At 36.3% G+C, this 20,195-nt stretch overlaps 1 protein-coding gene across 9 annotated transcripts in view; it reads left to right on the forward strand.

The window, feature by feature from the left end:
- Positions 1 to 20,195, forward strand: part of C9H2orf76 (chromosome 9 C2orf76 homolog) — a 132,648-nt gene that overhangs the window by 49,025 nt on the left and 63,428 nt on the right. For all 9 annotated transcript variants that reach the window (XR_005218972.1, XM_037850543.1, XM_037850542.1 and 6 more), the window contains exons 4-5: positions 7,736 to 7,786; positions 11,221 to 11,258. Coding sequence is in view for 8 of the 9 variants with exons in the window: in XM_037850543.1 (XP_037706471.1) it covers positions 7,736 to 7,786; positions 11,221 to 11,258 (89 nt within the window). In the remaining variant the exon portion in view is untranslated. The remainder of the gene's footprint in view (positions 1 to 7,735; positions 7,787 to 11,220; positions 11,259 to 20,195) is intronic.

The following is a 20,195-nucleotide window of genomic DNA, read 5'->3' on the forward strand; positions in this document are numbered from 1 at the left end:
CATACCTTTGTAATATAGCTAGATTCTCTTCTTTCCTGGGACCCCCTGACCTTCTAAATGGTACATATTTTTCTTTTTGCTTTGCATGCATTAAAGTCTTCTCTTTGTGCTCTGAAGTTCTATGGGTTTTTGATCAATGTATAATGTCACGTATCCACTATTACAGTATCACACAGAATAGTTTCACCACCCTAAAAGTCCCCCATGCTCTACATATTCATCTTTTCTCCTCTCCCCACAGGCCCCTGGCACCCACTGATCTCTCTACTGTTTCTATAATTTTTACCTTTTCCAGAATGTCATATAATCGAAGTCATACAGTATGTAGACTTTTCACACTTGTTTATTTTGCTTAGAAATATGCATTTAAGTTTCCTCTATGGCTTTTCTTGGCAAGTCATGTCTTTTTAATCTCTTTTAATCTCTTTTGTTTTTTATTAATATTGATTTTTTTTTTTTTTTAAGCCATGCCAGTGTCTTGTGCAGTGTCCCACAATTTGGATTAGTCTGACTATTTTCTCATGACTAGATTCAGGTTAAATTTTTTTGGCCAGGTTACCATTACAGGGATTGGCAAACTACAGCCTGCAATCCAGTCTCACTTGCTGCCTGATTTTGTGGATAAAATTTTATTGGAACACAGCCTTTTGCTCAGCCATGTGCTTACATATTGTCTATACTACTTTTGGGCTTCAGTGGTTTGAATAGTTGGGACATAGATTGTATGGCTCAAAAAGCCAAACATATTTACTAATAACTTTTTACAAAAATATATGAAACAATTCAGATTTTGGACATCAGACAGTGCAGGGCAGTGGTCACTGAGAGATGGAACAAACAAGGTGGTGTCTATGATTGTGTCAGCTTAGTGCCTGGAGAGCATTTCCAGGCCACACGGCTGGGTGGGGAAATCCAGGTGGAGCCTGGTGTGTTCCGTGGGTTTAGGTGTCAGAGCTGGCAGTCTGGGGAGGAGAGTTCATAGTGCAATTTGGAGTGGAGCCTGCAGAGTGCACAGGGCAGAGTCCTGGAGAGAACAGAATTGCACAAAGAGGAGCTCCTGAGATAAGCAGAGGATCCCCCTTCATTCTTCAGTTGTGTACTGATCAACACAAGCATATAAGGAAATGAGAGGCCAGGGAAAAACCACCTGAAAGAGCGGAAGGGATCATGCTCAGAGCTCATACAGAGCTGGGAATAGTTTTCATTCCCACCAGTCAGAATGGAAAGCTTTGTGATTCACGAAAGTATCAGGCAGAGTACCCAGAAGGGTATCCCTGCAGTAGTAGGGAAAAATTAGCCCTGGGTCCCACCTGTCAAAGTTTCAAAGCAGGGCTTGAAAGGATCCAGCTGTTTCCAAATAATTTAACTGTGACCTAAAACAAAGCTCAAGAAAATTTAAAGGAATACAGCAATATCCAACACCCATTACGATCAAATTTACAATGCCTTGCATCAAATCAAAACCCAACATGCAAAAAAAAAAAAAAAAAAACCCAACATGCAAAGAAGCAAGAAAATATGACAAAATGAGGAGAAAAATCAACCAATTGAAACCAACTCAAGAATGATAGAGATGATAGAATTAGTAGACAAGGACAGGTGAAACGGTTATCATAAGTTTATTGCATATGCTGAGGAAGATGGAAGAAAGACTGAACATATTAAATAGAGATGTAATATTTTTAAAAAGATGCAAATTGAACTTCTAGAGATTAAGAGTACAGTGTCTGCGAATGGATATACCCTGGATGGGATTTACATGCAGAATAGATGCTGCAGAAGAAAAGATTAGTCACCTTGAAAACAGTAACAAAAACTACCTCTGTGAAACACAGAGACAAAAGAATGAAGCGCACACACACACATCCACACACATGAAACAGCACATTAGGGGAATGGGGCAACTTTCAGTGGGAAAAGACACTTGTATTTGGAAGCCCTGAAGGAGAGGAGCAGAGGCAGAGGGACAGAAGATACATTTGAAGAAATAATGGTTGCAAAATTTCCAAATTTGTTGAAAACTATAGACCCACATATCCAAGAAGTTCAACAAATCTCAAGCAAAATAAACATGAAGAAAGCTCTGTGCCAAAGCTTATCATGATCAGGTTGCTTTGAACTGATGATAAAGAGAATATCATAAATGCAGAGAAAAAACACCACATTACATAAAAGGAAACAAAGATAAACATGGCAGCAGACTTCTTGTCAGAAACAATGGTTGCCTGTAGAGAGTAGAGCCACATCTACTGAGAGGAAAAGAAGTCAGCCTAGAATTCTTTACCCACATCTCAGAAATGAAGGCAAAATAGACTTTTTCAGACATACGAAAGTTGAAAGAGTCCATCACTGGGAGACCTGCACTGCAAGAAATGTTAAAGGACCTTCTTCAGGCAGGAGGAAAATGATAACCAGATGAAAGTTTGGATGTTCACAAAGGGATGAGTAAAGGAAATGATAAACATGGGGTAAATCCTTTTTTTTCTTATTTTCAAAATATTTTTAAAAAGATATTTGACCATTTAAAGAAAAACAGTAACTGTGTTCTGGGGTTTATGGAAAATATATGACATTAAGAGCACAAAGGCCAGGAGGGGAGAAATGGAAGTAAACTGTCAGAGAAATCTTTATATATATATGATGCGTTATAATATCATTTGAAGTAGACTGTGATAAATTAAAGATGTTTTCTATACACCTTAAACGACCACACACACACACACACACACACACACAAACAAACACACCCCTAAGAGTTAATGGCAAATGAGTCAACAGAAGGGATAAAATGGAATCATAAAAAGCAGTCAAATAGTTAATCCAAAAGAAAGTAGATAAAGAGGAAATAAGGAACCAAGAACAGATGAGTCTAATAAAAGTCTTTCCATAAAAGATGCTGTAACAATTGGATAGCCATATCCAAGTAAATAAATCTCAACTCTTATTTCCCACCCTATGCAAAAATAAAAACAGATCAGGACCTAAAGGTAAAAGTTGAAACTATAGACCTTCTTGAAGAAAACATAGGAGAAAATATTGGTGACTTTGATTTTCATAAAAATTTCTTAATACACCACAATGAACTCAAATTGTAAAAGAAAAATTAATTGGGCTTCTTCAAAATTTAAAGCTTATGCTTTTCAAAATACTCTGTTAAGAAAATGAAAAAGACAAACCACAGATTTGGAGAAAATATTTGCACAACATATCCAACCAAGGACTTGTATCTTGAACAATAAGATAATTTTAACAAAAACTTATAACGCAATAATAAGATGACATACAATCCAATTAAAATTTTCAAGAAATTTGAATACACACCTTATTAAAGAACATATGTATATGGCAAGCAGATTATATGATACTCATTGTCATTAGTCCTTAGAGAAATGCAAATTAAACCACAATGGCTAAAATTAAAAAGACTGACCATACCAAATTTTGACTAAGATGTGGAAGAACTGGAACTTGCATTTAACACTAAAGGGAATGTAAAAAGGTATACCCACTTTGGAAGGTGATTTGGCAATTTCTTAAAAAGTTAACCACACACCAGCCTTTCCACTTCTAGGTATTTATCCAGGAGAAATGTTCATGGTTTTATTTGTAATACCCCAAACAGGAAATGACCTTTTTCCAAAGGAAGGTGTTTGCTCTTTTTTTCTCTCTCTTTAGGCATTTTTACACATATCTCCACCAAAGTGATACCGATCAAAAGTGGGGGGTTCTTTGTCCAATGAACTCAAATGACCAATTCCTGAGACAACAGGGTTTCAAAAAGAGAGTCTATTGCTTAAGCACAAAGCAGGAGATCAAGTGGCCTCTTTAGCCTGAAAAATCTGTCTCAAGAGATGGGCAGGTTTTAGGATAATGAGCACAGTGGCTCTAGATGATGTAATTAGAGGTGATCTAATTATTGAGCATGCGCAGATTGGTTACAAGCTTCGCAAGATAGTTTAGGAACTGGGATGGACTAGTTCTGGGCTGACTCACATTTCTTCATTAATAAACATTAGGGGCTATCTTTAGTGATCATAAGACTCTACAGTTGAAAAACAGGATTAGTGGGTACACTTAGGGCCAGTCCTAAGATTTTTACAATCACAAGATAATGGCTATATAGTTATACAATCATTATCAAAGATCAAGGTGTTTGAGTTACAGTTCAGGAATTCCAGGTATTTCCCTCTGGCTCTCCTAACATACTAGAAAGTAAAAAAGGAATATCTACATAAGGATTCACTAATGATAATCATTTCTTAAATCCTAACTTCTCGGTTTCAAAATCACTTACCCCGCTTCTGTGTGCTCATGGTCTGACCTGTCCTCTCTGCCACCAGGGAAGGTAACTGTGCTTTATTTTGAGCCCTTCTCAGTGGGATTTGAGGCCTAGCCCTCTTGGTAGGCAGGTTGGACCTTTATTCATTCGTGAATATTCTGGAGGCCTTGCCATGTGCCAGGCACTATTTTAGGTTCTGGTAACCCAACAAAGAAAAGCGGCTGTGCCTCTGCCCTCATGGAACCAGTATTTATTAAGAACCTGTAATGACTGATGCTGTGCTAAGTTCTGGGAAGACAGGTGTATTGTCTTCGCAATATATGGTGTCTTAATTTCAAGGAATTTATGAACTAGTAGGGAAGAGAGACAAAAATACGTAAACAAACAAAACCATAATTGTAAAAAGTGTTACGAAGGAGACGAGAGTGTCAGAGGAGACCACCTTTGGGTAGTGTTGCCGAGGGAGGCTGCTCTGTGGTGGTGACGCTGGAGTTGGTAGCTGAGAGGAAGGAAGAGGGAAAGGGGCTCTCGTTTGCCTCTGTACCTCGTCTTTTCTCTCGGGTGACTTTGCCCTGTTTTCTTCCATCCTACACCCGGTCAAGGGCAAGCGCTCCATGGGGTTATCCGTTCTCCACCTCACCCCTTTCTTCAGGGTGTTTCATGGTCTAATTCAGGAACTAGAAATAGCAGTAAATTAAATGGATTTAATTCTCCTCTTTAATGTTAATTATTATTATTTTTGACCCATTTTTCATAAGTGAGAAGCAAAAAGATTAGAATGGAGTGTACATAAGCCGAGGTCAGAGGTTTCAAATTGGCACATGGGTGGTGAATCCTGTCTCTGGCTTCTACCGCGTTCTGAAAGTGGGGAGATTTCCCACACAGCCCAAACTGTTAGTGTTTCCGTCGAAATCCTCAGGCAAGGCCACACAACCCAAATAGCAGCAGCTCTGTTTTAGTGGGGTACGCACCCTCCCACCTCATAGCTCCCTCTTGTTTTATCCACTTCGGCTGCCTGGGGATCATCCGGAGGTGGTTGTGTTTGTGTTTAAATACCTGTAGCTGGTCTGCTCTGCCTGTTCTGGGCTGGGTGATTCTAATGTGCAGCCAGGGCTGAGAATCCCTGTCCTAAGATCTTAGCACTTGCTTTAAGCATATCTTTGTTCCAGAATTCAGCCCTGGAGCATGGAACATCTTATTGCCCCGTTCCTGGAATACCTGCTGGTTGGCACTCCAAACACTTGTAACACAGACGAATAAACCATCTTTTAATTTTGGCATGCATTTGACCTTTATTTACTTATTTATTTTGCATTTAAAAAAATATTTATTTATAATTGTAGTAAAATATAAATAGAATCATTTTAACCATTTTAAGTGGACAACTCTTTGACCTTAAGTACATTGACAAAACTGTAACTTTCACCACCATTTCCCAACTATTTTCATCATCCCAAACAAAAACTCATACTCATTTAGTAATAATTCCCTGTTGCCTCCCCCCTCCCCCATACTTGGTCAACACTATTCTGCTTTCTCTAAGAATTTTCTTAATTCTAAGTATTTCATATAAGAGAAATCATACAATATTTGTCCTGTTGTGTCTGGCTGATTTTACCCAATGTGATGTCTTCAAGTTTAATCCATGTTGTAGCATGTACTAGCACTTTATTTCTTTTTACAGCAGAATAATCTTCCATTATATAGCTATAACACATTTTGTTTATCCATTCATTTGTTGATGTTCAGTTTGTTTGCTTCCATCTTTTGGCTATTGTGAATAATGCTGCGATGAAATCAGTGTGCAAATATCTGTCCAAGTCCAAGTTTTCGTTTCTTTTGGGTATATATCTAAGAGTGGAATTGCTGGGTCATAATGGTAAATCTATGTTTAACTTTCTGAAGAACCAACAAATGGTTTTCCACAGCAACTGCACCATTTTACATTCTCACCAACAATGAATGAGGGTTTCTCTTTCTCTGCATCCTCGTCAGCCTTTGCTTTTTTTTAATATTATTATGAGTTTTTATTAAAAGATAAGTTTTTAAAATTCAGTTTTATTGAGATATATTCACATATCACACAGTCATCCATGGTGTACAATCAGCCATTCACAGTACCATCATATAGTTGTGCATTCATCACCCCAATCTATTTTTGAACATTTTCCTTATACCAGAAAAAGTAAAAAATAAAGAACACCCAAATCATCCCCCCCCACCCTATTTTTCATTTAGTTTTTGTCCCCATTTTTCTACTCATCCATCCGTACACTGGATAAAGGTTTTCACAATCATTGTGTCACCCCTTGTGAGCTACATTGTTACACAAACAGCATCTGACCTTTTAAAGTACTTTTCAGAAATGTACTTAAAAAACCACAATTTTGAATTCAGATGTGTGGGTTTCTTTTTGAAGTTTTCTTTAATAGATCAACACATTAATGTAGTTTTAAAATCAAAACATGAAAAGGAATTTAGTGAAAAGCATCCTTCCCACCCCTGGTTCCCTCTCTGCCCAGCAGGCAGCCCCCCTCCCACCTAACCCCAGCATGTGACCTCTGTCCTTAGTTTCTTAGGTAGGTTTCCAGGGTGTCCTATGCTTGTACAAGCAATACATTTATATATGTTCTTATTTTCCCCCCTTTTACTCACTTTTTGAAGCACTTGCTATTGCAAACAGTGCTGCACTTGGTACCCTTGTGTATATGTCAATTCTCACACATGCAAATGTGTGCAAAGTGGATCCTTACCTTAGATTCCCCGAAGAGAAATTGCTGGCCCAAAGGGTAGCATATGTGTATGTAATTTTGATACATATATGCCAGATTGCCCTCTGTAGGGGTTTTATCATCATGTTATTAATTAAAACTACTAATATTTGTAACACTTTTTAAAGAATATTCATTCTGTTTTTGTTTAGTTTTGTTTTGCTTGTGTTCTTTGCTGAATAATTACATCAGAAGTGTTTGTAGGTTATTGTAATTTAGATAAATAGAATCATTAGAGTTGATTGGTTCCCACTATGGGCCAGAGACCCTCAAGGCCTTCTCTCATTCACATGCTAAATAGACATCAACTATATATATTTCAAATATATGTAGATGCTATTGTATCTAATAAAATGCCAATTTGTTTAACAGTTATTGAATTTCTTAAGTCAGCTAATAACAGGTCAACATCTTATAAACAGTTTCACTGTTTTAGATGATCCTTGAATTTTGTTTTCTAATTGCCTTTGTTACATTTAATGGAAGCATATTACAATGTTACTGTTGACCATAGACTCCAGTATTGATCCTTGGGTTTTGAGGGCATTTGAGCTTCATTTTGTGTTCTGTCAGTTTTTTCAAAGTAGTTTACCCCATTGGCATAAAAGAACAGAATCACAAGACTATGCATATGCTATGAATGTTCATCTGAATATTTTATAATAAAATGACCTTTCTCTTACAGATGTCTCTTTAAGGACCAGCCTGCCACCGCCATTCAGAAATTATAAATATGGTAACCAATTTTTCTTATTCTTTCAAAATGCATATTAATGTAAATTCCCATTAGGTTTATATTGATATGAATTTAAATTTGGTTTTTAAAATGGGTTTACTGTCTGTAGCTAGAAACCAATTTGGAAGTTTATTTAGGAGTATAGCCAGTCCTCGTGTATTGATAAAGTAAATCGGAATGATGTAGAGAAGAGCATATTTGTGTGGGATAGTTGGAAAAATCATGTCTGAAAGAACTTTCTTTAGCAGATAATCAGAAAAGAAAAAATGATTAAAGACAAAAATGAAAAAAAGAGTTTTAACATTTTAAATCCAATAACTTGGGCATGTCATGTAGTAGTTTTATGTGATTAGGGCAAGGAGCTGGGTTTCATTATTTGCTTTCAAGAGGAGGCAGTGAAACCTGAGACTCCACTTGAAATTTACGAGGTGCCCAGTAAATATTTCTGTTAATTGGTGCAGACATTTTAAAATATAGATTTTCTATTACTTTAAGTCATTTTTTGGGGGGTGGGGGAAGTGGCTTTTAAATATGTTCCATTTGGTAGAGCAAATTATGGCCTTAGAGACATTGAAATCACGATCTTCACTGTGTGTCTGCATTTCAATGCCCAGAGACTAATTCTGAGGTCAGGAGGGGGCAGCCAAGCAGAAGTCCAAGGTACAGAGTGGAAAGCACTTTGATTTATTGGACTTAAAGAATTAACGTACTAATTATTAAATACGAGAAAGGAGTAAAAAGTTTAAGTCAAATATGAAACTTCTCAACTGTGGTCTTCCTGGCTTTGAAAGTATCATACCTTGAAATATAATCTTAAACTTAAATCAACCCACAGATGCCATTTCAAATTAGAATAGTTGCATACAGTGTCCCTTTTTGCACAGTGTGTATGTGCATATATATGTGTAGGGATGCAAACCTGTGTTGTAGGTTATTTTCAAAGATAAATTTTAGATAATGAAAGCAACAGAATATCTGAGTTGCTAAGCATCACCATGGTCTATAATGTACTTTTTTTTTAAATTTTATATTCAGTTTTATTGCGCTATATTCACATACTGTACAATCATCCATGGGGTAATGTGCTTTTTTATATTATTCCCCCTTAACACCATTTTGTCCTACTATTTCTGTACTCTTCAAACCAACTGGCAGATAAAATGAATACATTCATCTGTGAAGAAATTACAGAATCAGTAGAGTTTTGATAGACTTCAACTGACTCGCTGACTGAGTTTGACTCTGGAACAATCTGCTGCTTTGTGTTCAGCAAGAGAGGCTGAAGTGTTCCTTTTTTTCACCTGTCATGTCATCCAGGATTGCTACAGGGTCTTGGGAATAGAACCCTTCACTGGGCGTTGGCAAGTGGAAAGAGCAGGAGTCAGATTTCAATTTTGCTCCCTACCGTCTCAGCGCCCTTGGACAAAGGACTGTGCCCTTTGAGAGTTCACCGCAGGATTCCTTAGCGCCCCTCCTCCTGTCTGATGGCACCTGCGTCTACTATTGATCTACCACTTGTGCTCTGATAATTTGCTCCCTGACCCGACAGAGGGTTCTAGAAGCACAGAGGATATCTTTGTTTTAAATCCACGTGTGTAACAAATGAGGGCTGGTTGTACAGCGTGGAGCTGCGGGTCATGGTGCATTTCATCTCGGTGAGAGATGAGATGAAGGTATGCCAGGGTGAACACATTAGTGCCCTGCAGGTGTAAGATATTTTAATTTATATGTTGTTGCCTTCCTCAAGGAATTCTCATTGAGGAATCAGTATCCACAGATGTTGTTTCTGTTAATGATGAAGATTTTTTGGAGAAATAAAAATAAATGAAGGAAATTATTCCACAGAAGAAGGAACATTAACACAACATCTTTTCCCAGCTAGTCACATCTCCTTTCTCTTTTGGAGAGAAAAGTACAGTGAAAAAAAATTTTTAAGCAATTTTTTTCTTGCTAAATAATGTGCCCTTTTTATTGTGGTTTTACAAAACATTAGAGCAAAGATATTTCTAATTTAAAGGCTTATTAGCAAAATATGCAGAACATTAATATTTAGTAAGATCAGAGTACTGTTTTGCAAGTTGATTCTAACAGATTTAGACTCCTTTTATTAAAAAGCTATTATTGGCTTCTTTAGCTTGTCTCAAATAATAAATTGACATTTATTTTATAGGGAGAAATAAGGTGTAATGAGTAATTCAAAATAATAAATAATCCAAAAGTCACATTTATTTATTTTTTCGCCTATGTTGCAAGCTTCTTTTTAGCAATTGTGGCATATTTACTTTCCTGCTATGCTTATTTTACTTAGGTTAGATTTATTTTTATTTCTTTAAGATACAGAGTTGTATAGTTGTAGGATTATACTGACCTTTTATTAAAAAGTGCTATAGATATTTGAAAGTTGACTATTTAGAATAATAGGTAATTCAAAGTGCTAGTTCTTAACTGGCTGGCGCTCTTCTGTATTATTAGAACAAAGTTAAATCAAGGTTTGTTTTTAAAACAGATGCTTTCATTTCATATAGCTATTGAAATTCCTCATTACAGTGTGATGAATAGAAATGAATTTTAGTTCAAGTTGAGACTCGATTCAGCTCTCATTAAAGGCATTGTAATCATAATACGTTAATAGTTAAATAGAACTGAGTGAAGAATTGGAAACTCTCTGAATTTAAACCCATTGAGTGCTATGTCTATTATATAATTAAGGGCTGATTGTTAACAGGGTTAGAATTTTACCAAGCCTGGAGAAATGCTTGTTGGAAAAGAACAGTGTAGCCTGACGTCAAGATAAACAGATTAAGGAGCAAGGGAGAGATTGAATAAAGTAGATTAGATAGTGTGAGCCTGTGTAATACCTGAAAACCAGGAGGCACAGAATGGAATTCTCTGGGGTTTAGCAGTCTTGCCCAGATTACCCATGATCCTTAATAATGTTTGAATTCTGAGAGCGGTAGTTTTTTCATTACAACCATTTGACCTCCTGTCACTATATCTCTTCTGAAGGGTTCATAGATTTTTTTTAACTGCTTTTGTTAATGTATTAATGTCTATCTTAATTTAAGATAAACTTTTTTTTTTTACATTATTTGTTAATTCTAGCCGTTAGTGACTCAGAAAAGCAAGATAAAATAATTGGTTCCTGTGTCTTTTATTCTAAGGGAAAATGTGTTGAGTTAACCTAAGGTCGAGCAGTCCTTATCGTGTGTCGAAGAACAAGGCTTTAAGATATCTTTATTCCATCATCCTTAGTTTTAATTAAGATTTGCGAAAGTAATTTTTCTTTTGCTGTATGACAGATTTTTAAGTGAACCCAGTCAAATGCAAGGATGAAAGTTCTCAATTTCATAGCACCCCCAATCTCATTTAATAATTTGAAATGAAGTTTTAGAATAACTGTGTTAAAAGACAGACTTGTTTTTTTTTTCTTTCAGATAAACTCAAGATTATTCATCAAGCATATAAATCAAAGGTATGTTCCATAAGCTCAATATCTAGCACATGGGGAGTAATCAGTGTTGGTTGTGTTAGGAAGTGAATGGACACGTGTACACCAGAAACTGTTTTCCATTGTAATAGCATTTTTAATTTTGTCTTGTCTTTTAAACAGATTTACTTTTCCATTAAAGGAAGAAAAGAAAACAGCTAAGTCATGTCTCCTTTAGTAACAGATCCTTTAAAAAAGTTTAATTTAAAAAATGCTTATCATGTTATGGAGCAAGCAAATATTTAATAGAAAAAAAGGCATAAAATAGCAAATTCAGGTTACATTTAAAGAAAGCCATTTATTATCTGACCATCCAATCTTGTTGATTTTCTTAATCTTCTACCAGAAGAAAAGCACCAGAAGCTGATAACAATAATATGGTTGTTCAGACTTGAATCTTGCTGGGTGTATGAGAAGTCCAGGGCTGTGGGTCTTGAGAACAAACTTCATTCCACAGAGACCACAGCCTGGAACCCTAAAGTTGTCTTACCTGCCCTGAAGAGACAACTTTGTATTTATGTGTTTATCATGTGTTTACATTTCTGTTTTCTTAACTTTTTAAGAGTAATGCTTTTATGAAGCCACTTAAAAAGGTGATCTTTTCACTTTGATCTCGATGAACTTGTACAGATTTCCCTTTTAAACAGTCTCTTACTGTATTGTGTAAATCCCCCGAGGACAAGGGACCATACGTCCTTCTTCTTATCTCCAATACCTAGCAGAATGTCTTGTTCATAGAAGTTTTTTCGTAACAAGTTTAGAATGAGGTGCTTATTTATGAGTTTGTTTAGTTTCATTCTCTTCTCTTGTTATCACTGCACTCTCTTACCTCAGTCAGCTTTCAAATAAATGTTTGCTTTAGATCACAAGGAAAATGGCTTGAGGGTATGTCTTTTGACGATGGTGGAAAACTTTATTTTTCCATGCCAAGGATTGTGTATGCAAATGGAGCAGAACCTTCATTGTTGAAGTGCTCACAGTTTACTGCTTCTGTGTGCCTTGGGCTGTGGCACAGAAGCTGCACTTTCTATGGATACCAGCATGCCACACGCTTCACTCATTCTCTCTTCCCCAGGACAGGAGGGTCTCAGTCTTCTTCCTAAAATGTGGAGAAGAGGAAGCTTGCTCCTATTTTAGAAGGGAAAAAAATATTTAAATAAAGAAAATATATACATGTAAAATAAAGTGTAAATGAAACAGTTTTCTTTGTAGAAAGGTTGAAAGGCAGTACATGTCATGTCATCCTCCATTTATTGTTGCAGCTCTGTATTATGGTTCTCTCTACATACCTATTTCCTAAAAGGAGTAATTGGTAAATTATTCCTTTATTTTAATGAAGATCCAGGGCATCATACTCAAATAATCAACACTGTGACACTGAAAAATCAGGAACTTTTCCTTCTGTAGTTGGAAGAAAAAAAAAATCCTGGAATTGTTTTGTACACGTAAAACGTTTCCTTCCTGGCATTTTATGGTTGCAGATTAGAGATAATTTCTCCTGTTGAACATTGTATTTGTTTGAGGTATTCCCCAAACAAATGAAGTCACTTAGAAAGTTCCTAGAATCTGGCTTTATAAAGTTTCTTCCAAACCATAACAATTCTAGTTAAGCATAGACTCCAAATAAGATTCTTCAGGTTTTCCCTACAACTTTTATAGGGAAAGAGTTCAATGTATTTTTTTTTTTTTTTTTTTTTTTTTGACTTGGGGTTTGTTTTATTCTTTCCTTGTTTTCCAGTGGATTAGTCAGGGCCTGTAAAAATCAGGGCACGTAAACAGAACAGAATAAATTGAGAATAGCCGTATGTGGAGAAAAATAGACTTAGACACTAACTTCACAATGAGGACAAAGTAGGATCGGGGATATATTATGCATAGTAGTCATGCTGTGTAATTAATGTTGGCACATAATAAGTGACTGCTCAGGACCTCGTGTGTTCCATAAGCTGTCACTATCTGCCAAACATTCCTAAAAGCCATCACAACACAAGAACCATGCTAAGTCATGTGCTGTGCATTGACTGTGAGGAGAAAGAGTACCAGTTCTTCAGGGGATGTTAATTTTCATGGTGCTGGGGTCTGAGGAGGTTTTTCTGATGGTCTGTCATGGAGATGATGTGGTGGGTGGTGTCCTTAGCAGAGCCTTCTCATAAATGCAAAAGCAGATTTCCTAAAAGTGCTTATTATAGAGTTCCTCATAGATTCCTATAGGAATAAACCAAGAAAACTCTTCTTCCGGGGGACAGTACAAGGTAAGTCATGAACTCAGAAAGTTATTTTTGAGTGTGACGTTTCATCCAAATCTAAATGCACTAATTTTCCAAAGTAGTGATGACTCACATGAGATAATTTAGATTGTGATCAGGTGATCAGGCTTAGACACTTCATCCTCTACTGAGTCTGCTCTCTTCATTATACAACAGCGTCTACAATCAGTTAGGTATAGATTAACCCATCCATGGCTCCTTGGAACTTCCCAGTCTCTATTGCCCATACAGCCCAAAGTGACACATCTCAGACAGGAGAGGGACAGCTCAGTTAAGAAGCAGGTCCCACGTGTCAGTGTTGTAGAACGGCTCTTTGTACCTGTCAATCCTGGATGGCCTTCAGGGCTGGGCTGTGTTGCTCCAACATCAAGTCTTCAAAGACTTTATTTCACTCTTACCTGAATTTTATTGTTTCTGTGGAAAAGTCGACTGTCAGTAAATTTTGTCTCTCCTTTGTCTTGCTGATGTTTTCATAAACTTTCCTTTGCATGTGATATTCTCTAGCTTCAGTGTAGGTGTCTAGGTATGTCCTAGATGTGGATTTCCTGCTTGAGATATGCTGGTGTGGATTTAATAAATCTGAGGTATGGGTTATTTAATTAGTTCTGGAAATTTCTTAGTCCCTTAGATCTTAGGATATTGCTTTTCTTTTACACTGTAATCTCCACATAAACTATGAAAAGCATATGTTAGACCCTTTTACTCTATCCATATTTTTCAACCTCCTGTTTATACTTTCCATCTCTTGATTCTGTTTGCTTCATTTAGGGTCATTTCCTCAGTGCACAGTTCATTTCATCAATTATCTTGTCATTGTAAGTAATGTGATATTAACCTGTCTAATGATAATCACACACACATATATGGATGTCTTGTGTACATATATGAGCCCTTATGGATATTTATTTAGGAATAATTTTTGCAAATTTACATAATTTAATAATCCCTTGTGCCTTATACAGTTATGTATTGTTTATTTTATTTAAACCACATTTATTTAATATGTATTGCCTTATGATTCTAGTATCTATGGAGTCTTTTATTATTTATTTATTTTTGTTGTTGTTTGTTTTTATTTTATATGGAGTCTTTTAATTACTGATTCTGATATTACTCTGAAGCCTCATGATGAATGTAGGAATCTGTATTATTTATCTACTTGTAAGAGTTCAATGTATTTTTACAGGTATAGTTTAAAACTTCAGGAAAACTTCACATGTCCTCATTTGTGCCCTCTCCAACTCCCAGACATTTTTCTCATTTCCAACGACTGCTGTCCCTTCATCTTCTCCATGTCTGCAGGGCCTGTAGCAATGCTGGCCTTGTCTGTCAGTTTTGCAGCACCGCTGTCATTTTAGTTCCCTTCCCAACCAGAGGGAGAGACTTCCAAATAGCCCTTGTGTCTTCAGTCAGCTCCTGCACAGAAGGCATTTCCTCTATCTTCCAATCTTCTGAGTTTTGGAGACTTTTTAAATTGCAATTACCAATTGTCCTCAGAAATTTCTTCTCATCTCTACAATCAAAAGGCTATCTGGATGTCCTCCCACCAGAGCCTCTTGTTTGGACAATGAGCTAAGTGTTTGTTGCGTGAGTTAATCAGCAGTACAGTGCAAATAATTACCGTACTGTGGTTTCTGGTTATCAGGAAAATGTGTGTGTGTGTGTACATGTATCATGGATTGTAAAGTCAGAATGATTTTGATGGAAAAGATTTGAAAGGAAAACTTTGGTATGTGTCTAGTCTTCATTATCCTGGCAATTTAATTATCATTCAATAGTCCTGAGTCATCTTGAAAATTTTATCTAAAACACTTCATTCCAGTCTCCTGGAAAATGAAGGCTGTGAAAACTTGTGAAGTCATTTGGTAGAAATATAAATATATATAATCATTATATATAATATATATATATGTATAAAATGATGAAAATTTTAACCACCGTGTGTCTTAGCATCCTTCAAAGAAGTGTGATCTACAAATCACTGCTTTACTGAATGGTGTGGATTGAGCCTGAGTTAACTTTTCTATATCAGAAAAGTTATTGAACTGGACTGTACACTAGTGATGTCTTCATTATCCATTGTGATATTCATGGCTGTTTGTCCCTATTTTAAATGGTCAGGATTGCTAAACTTTTTAAGTTAATTTTTGGTTTTTCTATCTCGGACTAGTGGCTGAACTTTTCATTGCTGTCAGTATGCCAGACTCTCATACCTAGCTATTCCTCTTTTAATTTCTAGCTTATATGTTGTGAGTTTGGAAACTAGATAGCTGTACTTGCTACAAGTATATAAAAAGAAGTCACACCCTGGAATAAATTTTATAAGAAATTTGCAAAATCTTTAAGAAGAATTTTTTAAATTCACTTTTATTGAGATATATTCACATACCATACAGTCATCCACAGTGTATAATCATTTGTTCACAGTACCATCTTGTAGTTGTACATTCATTACCACAATCAATTTTGAACATTTTCCTTACAGCAGGAAGAATAAAAATAAGAATAAAAATAAAAGTAAAAAAAGAACACCTAAAGCATTCCATCCTCCCAATCCCACTCTATTTTTCATTTAGTTTTTGTCCCCATTTTTCTACTCATCCATCCATACATTGGATAAAGGGAGTGTGAGCCACAAGATTTTCACAATCACACAATCACACTGTGTAAGCTACATGGTTGTATAATCATCTTCAAGAGTCAAGGCTACAGGGTTGCAGTTTAACAGTTTCAGGTATTTCCTTCTGGCTATTCCAATTCACTAAAAGCTAAAAAGAGATATTCACATAGTGCATAAAAATGCCCTCCAGTATAATGTCTCGACTCCATTTGAAATCTCTCAGCCACTGAAACTTTATTTTGTTTCATTTCACATCCCCCTTTTGGTCAAGATTTTCTCAATCCCACGATGCCGGGTCCAGGCTCATCCCCGGGAGTCATGTCCCAAGTTGCCAGGGGGATTTATAGCCCTGGGAGTCAAGTCCCATGTAGTGAGTTCCCCTGCCAAGCGGGCTTAGAGAGAGAGAAGGTCAGTTGATTTTTGACTAGAGTGCCAAGTATACTCAGTGGGGAAAGAATAGTCTCTTCAACAAATGGTGCTGAGAAAACTGGATGTCTATATGCAAAAGAATAAAGGGGGACCCCTATCTCATGTCATAAAGAAAAATTAACTCAAGATGGATTCAAAGGATACCAATGGGTAAAAATGTTTCCCTGTCACCCCATCCTTCAGCCACCTAGTTCCTCTCTGCACAGGCAAAGAATATTTCTCATTTCTTGAAAATTCTTCCAGAGTTATTTCAGTAAGAAGAAAATTTTAAAATACTACTGAGGGTATTCAGTTGTCCACATTCATTGAATTCAACTCTCAGGATTTGTGCATTGTATTGCATGAAATTATACCTCAATTTAAAAAATGTAAAACAGTCTGTGAGGGATCTAAAATAATACTTAAATGGAAATACAAAGGATATTTTAGATAAGAAGATGCAACAACATAAAGATGTCATTTTTCTCTTAGTTAATTTGCAAATTAGAATACTAACAATGGATGCTTATATAAATATATAAACTAAAGAAGCTGATTATAAAATTCATATGCACAAATAAATAACCAAGAATAGTCAGGAAAATTCTGAAGAAGAAGATAAATGAGGTTGACTAACCCTTATCACTTATTAAGACACCTTATAAAAATACAGTAATTAAAATAGTTCAGTGGCAGAGAATTAAAAGCTCAAAAGTAGACTGAGTATCTGTGTGACACCTGAAACTCAGAGCTAGAACTTGGCAGATATGAATGTCAGTATTAGCGCATACAGCACTGTTTAAAAAAAAGCTGAAAATGCATCCAGACTTCAGTTAGAAATATGAATGAAGCAGATCTGGTTAGGACTGGGGCAAATCAGACCAGAGGGTAAAGGACTATACTGACTGTGTTTTAAAACTTCAAATTCCATGTGACACCAAGGGAAGAGATGTTTAGTTGGTGCAGGATCTATATTTCCTAAACAATTTAACTCACAGTTTGTCCAAATATCATAATTACATGGAACTTTTAATAGGAAGTGAGACCTGGTAGGTTTGTACAAGTTAGTGTGAAATAGTGACATATCCCAAAGTAATTTGGGCAGACAATAAAAATATATATGCAGGGCCCCCCTGAGGAACTGGCGGAAAATGCAAATGTGTTGGGCTTCCTCACTTGGATTGTTGCTGATGTTCTCACAAACATTGAGGAACTGGTGGTTTGGTGATCTTGGGACTTGCCCTTATGAAGCTTGTTACTGCAAAGGAGAGGCTAAACCTGCTTATGATTGTGCATAAGAGTCTCCCCCTGAGGACGTTTTTGTTGCTCAGATGTGGCTTCTCTCTCTCTAGCTAAGCCACCTCGGCAGGTGAACTCACTGCCCCCCCCCCCCCCACGTGGGACCTGACTCCCAGGGGTGTGAATCTCCCTGGGAATGCAGGATATGACTCCCAGGGATGAATCTGGACCTGGCATTATGGGATTGAGGACATCTTCTTGACCAAAAGAGGGATGTGAAATGAAAAGAAATAAAGCTTCAGTGGCTGAGAGATTTCAAATGGAGTTGAGAGGTCACTCTGGTGGACATTCTTACATACTATATAGATAACACTTTTTAGGTTTTAATGTATTGGAATAGCTAGCAGTAAATACCTGAAACTATCAAACTGCAACCTAGTAGTCTTGACTCTTAAAGATGATTGTATAATAATGTAGCTTACAAGGAGTGACAGTGTGATTGTGAAAGCCTTATGGATCACACTCCCTTTATCCAGTGTATGGATGGATTAGTAGAAAAATTGGTACAAAAACTAAATGAAAATAGGGTAGGAGGGGGTGGGATGATTTGGGTGTTCTTTTTTTACTTTTATTTTTTCTTCTTATTTTTACTTTTTCTGGTATAAGGAAAATGTTCAAAAAGTAGATTCCGTTGACGAATGCACAACTATGATGGTACTGTGAACAGCTGAGTATACACCACAGATGATTGTATGATATGTGAATATATCTCAATAAAACTGAATTTTAAAAAAAAGTAGACCCAAATAAATGTGAAAATTTAGTGTGTAGTAAATATGTCATTTCAGACCCTCGAGGAAAAGATGGAGAATTCAGTAAATGGTGTTGGGACAACTGGGTAGACATTTAGAGAACAATTGAGTCCATATCCTTTGCTTGATACCAAAATAAATACCAAATGGATTAATGATTTAATTAAATAGAAAAAAAAAAGAAACCCACGGATGGTGGTAGAGATGGAAGAGCCTGAATGTGAGCTAATGATTTGTTGAAGCTGGGTGATGAGTATATGGGTGTTTCATTATGCTATTTTGTATATATCGTGTGTTTCAAACTCTGCATAATAAAAGAGTTTAAAAGAATGAAATTTATTAAATTTTTGAAGAAAATATGGAATTTTAAAAATAATCTTGGTATGGGGAAGGTCTTTCTAACTATGATAGAAAACCCAGAAACCATAAAAGATAGATATATTTTACTTCATTTACTTATTTATTCAATAAAATTCATTTAGCACCTCCTAGTTAAAAGGAAAAAACAAAGTATAAGAAAAATCAAGGAACAAATAAAAACTGGGGGAAAAGTTTTCTAACATATTACAGAAAAGACTTAATTTCCTTAATGTAAAGATCGTAAAGATATGTTCCAATTCCATTAAAAGAAAGAAAAAGGGAAACTAAGTCAAAGATCTGTGCAGGAAATATCTGCAACCTTCCTCATAATAAAATAAATACAAATTAAGACTGTAGTTAATCTACCATCTTTCAGCTTGGCAGGTTTGGATGATAACCAATGTTGGTGATGATACAGGGATCAGGTATTCTGGGTGATTGGTAGTGTTAGAGTAAGTTGGTACAGTGTTTCTGCAGAGTAATTTGGCTACATCTGTCAAAATAAAAATTGCACCTATCCTCTGACTCAACAGTTCAATTTGTAGGATTTCTCTAACAGATAAAACTTGCACATGTGTAAACTGATAAATGTTCAAGGATATTCACTGCAGGATTGTTTATGGTAGCGAAAGATTGGAGTCGACCTAAATGTCCATCAGTAGGGACTGATAAAACAAATGATAGCACATCCTTCAGTGGAACATGCCTGCAGTATTGATAAAGAATGAGGCAGTGCTTACTGATGTGGGATGGTTTCAAGCTGTCTTTTTAAAGAAAAAAATGTAAGGTGTTAGAACAAAGTTTGTAATATGTTACTATTCCTGTGAAAAAAAGTTTGCATATGCATCTTTGACTGCACATGCAAGTACCAAGACAGTTTGTGGATACACAAGGATTAGGAAAAGCTTCTCTGCAGGACAACTAGGTAGCTGGTGGATAGGGGTTGAGGGGAGACTTACTTTTCATTCTCTACCCCTATTTTGTACTTCCAGAATTTTATGTCATGAGTATATATTCTAAATTTTTAAAAATAATTTATTTTTAAAATTTTATATGTTCTGGAGTTGGAGCCCCTGTGCTCTCTATTGAATGAGGTCCATGAACTGTGGAGCATGGCCTTTGGGGCTGCTGAGAGCCCTTTCCATTGTCTCTCTCCATCATATTCTAGACAGAATATATTGCTAAGTACTGACATTCTGGATGACAGATATTCCTG

The sequence above is a fragment of the Choloepus didactylus genome, chromosome 9 (genome assembly GCF_015220235.1).
Source record: "Choloepus didactylus isolate mChoDid1 chromosome 9, mChoDid1.pri, whole genome shotgun sequence".
NCBI lineage: Eukaryota > Metazoa > Chordata > Mammalia > Pilosa > Megalonychidae > Choloepus > Choloepus didactylus.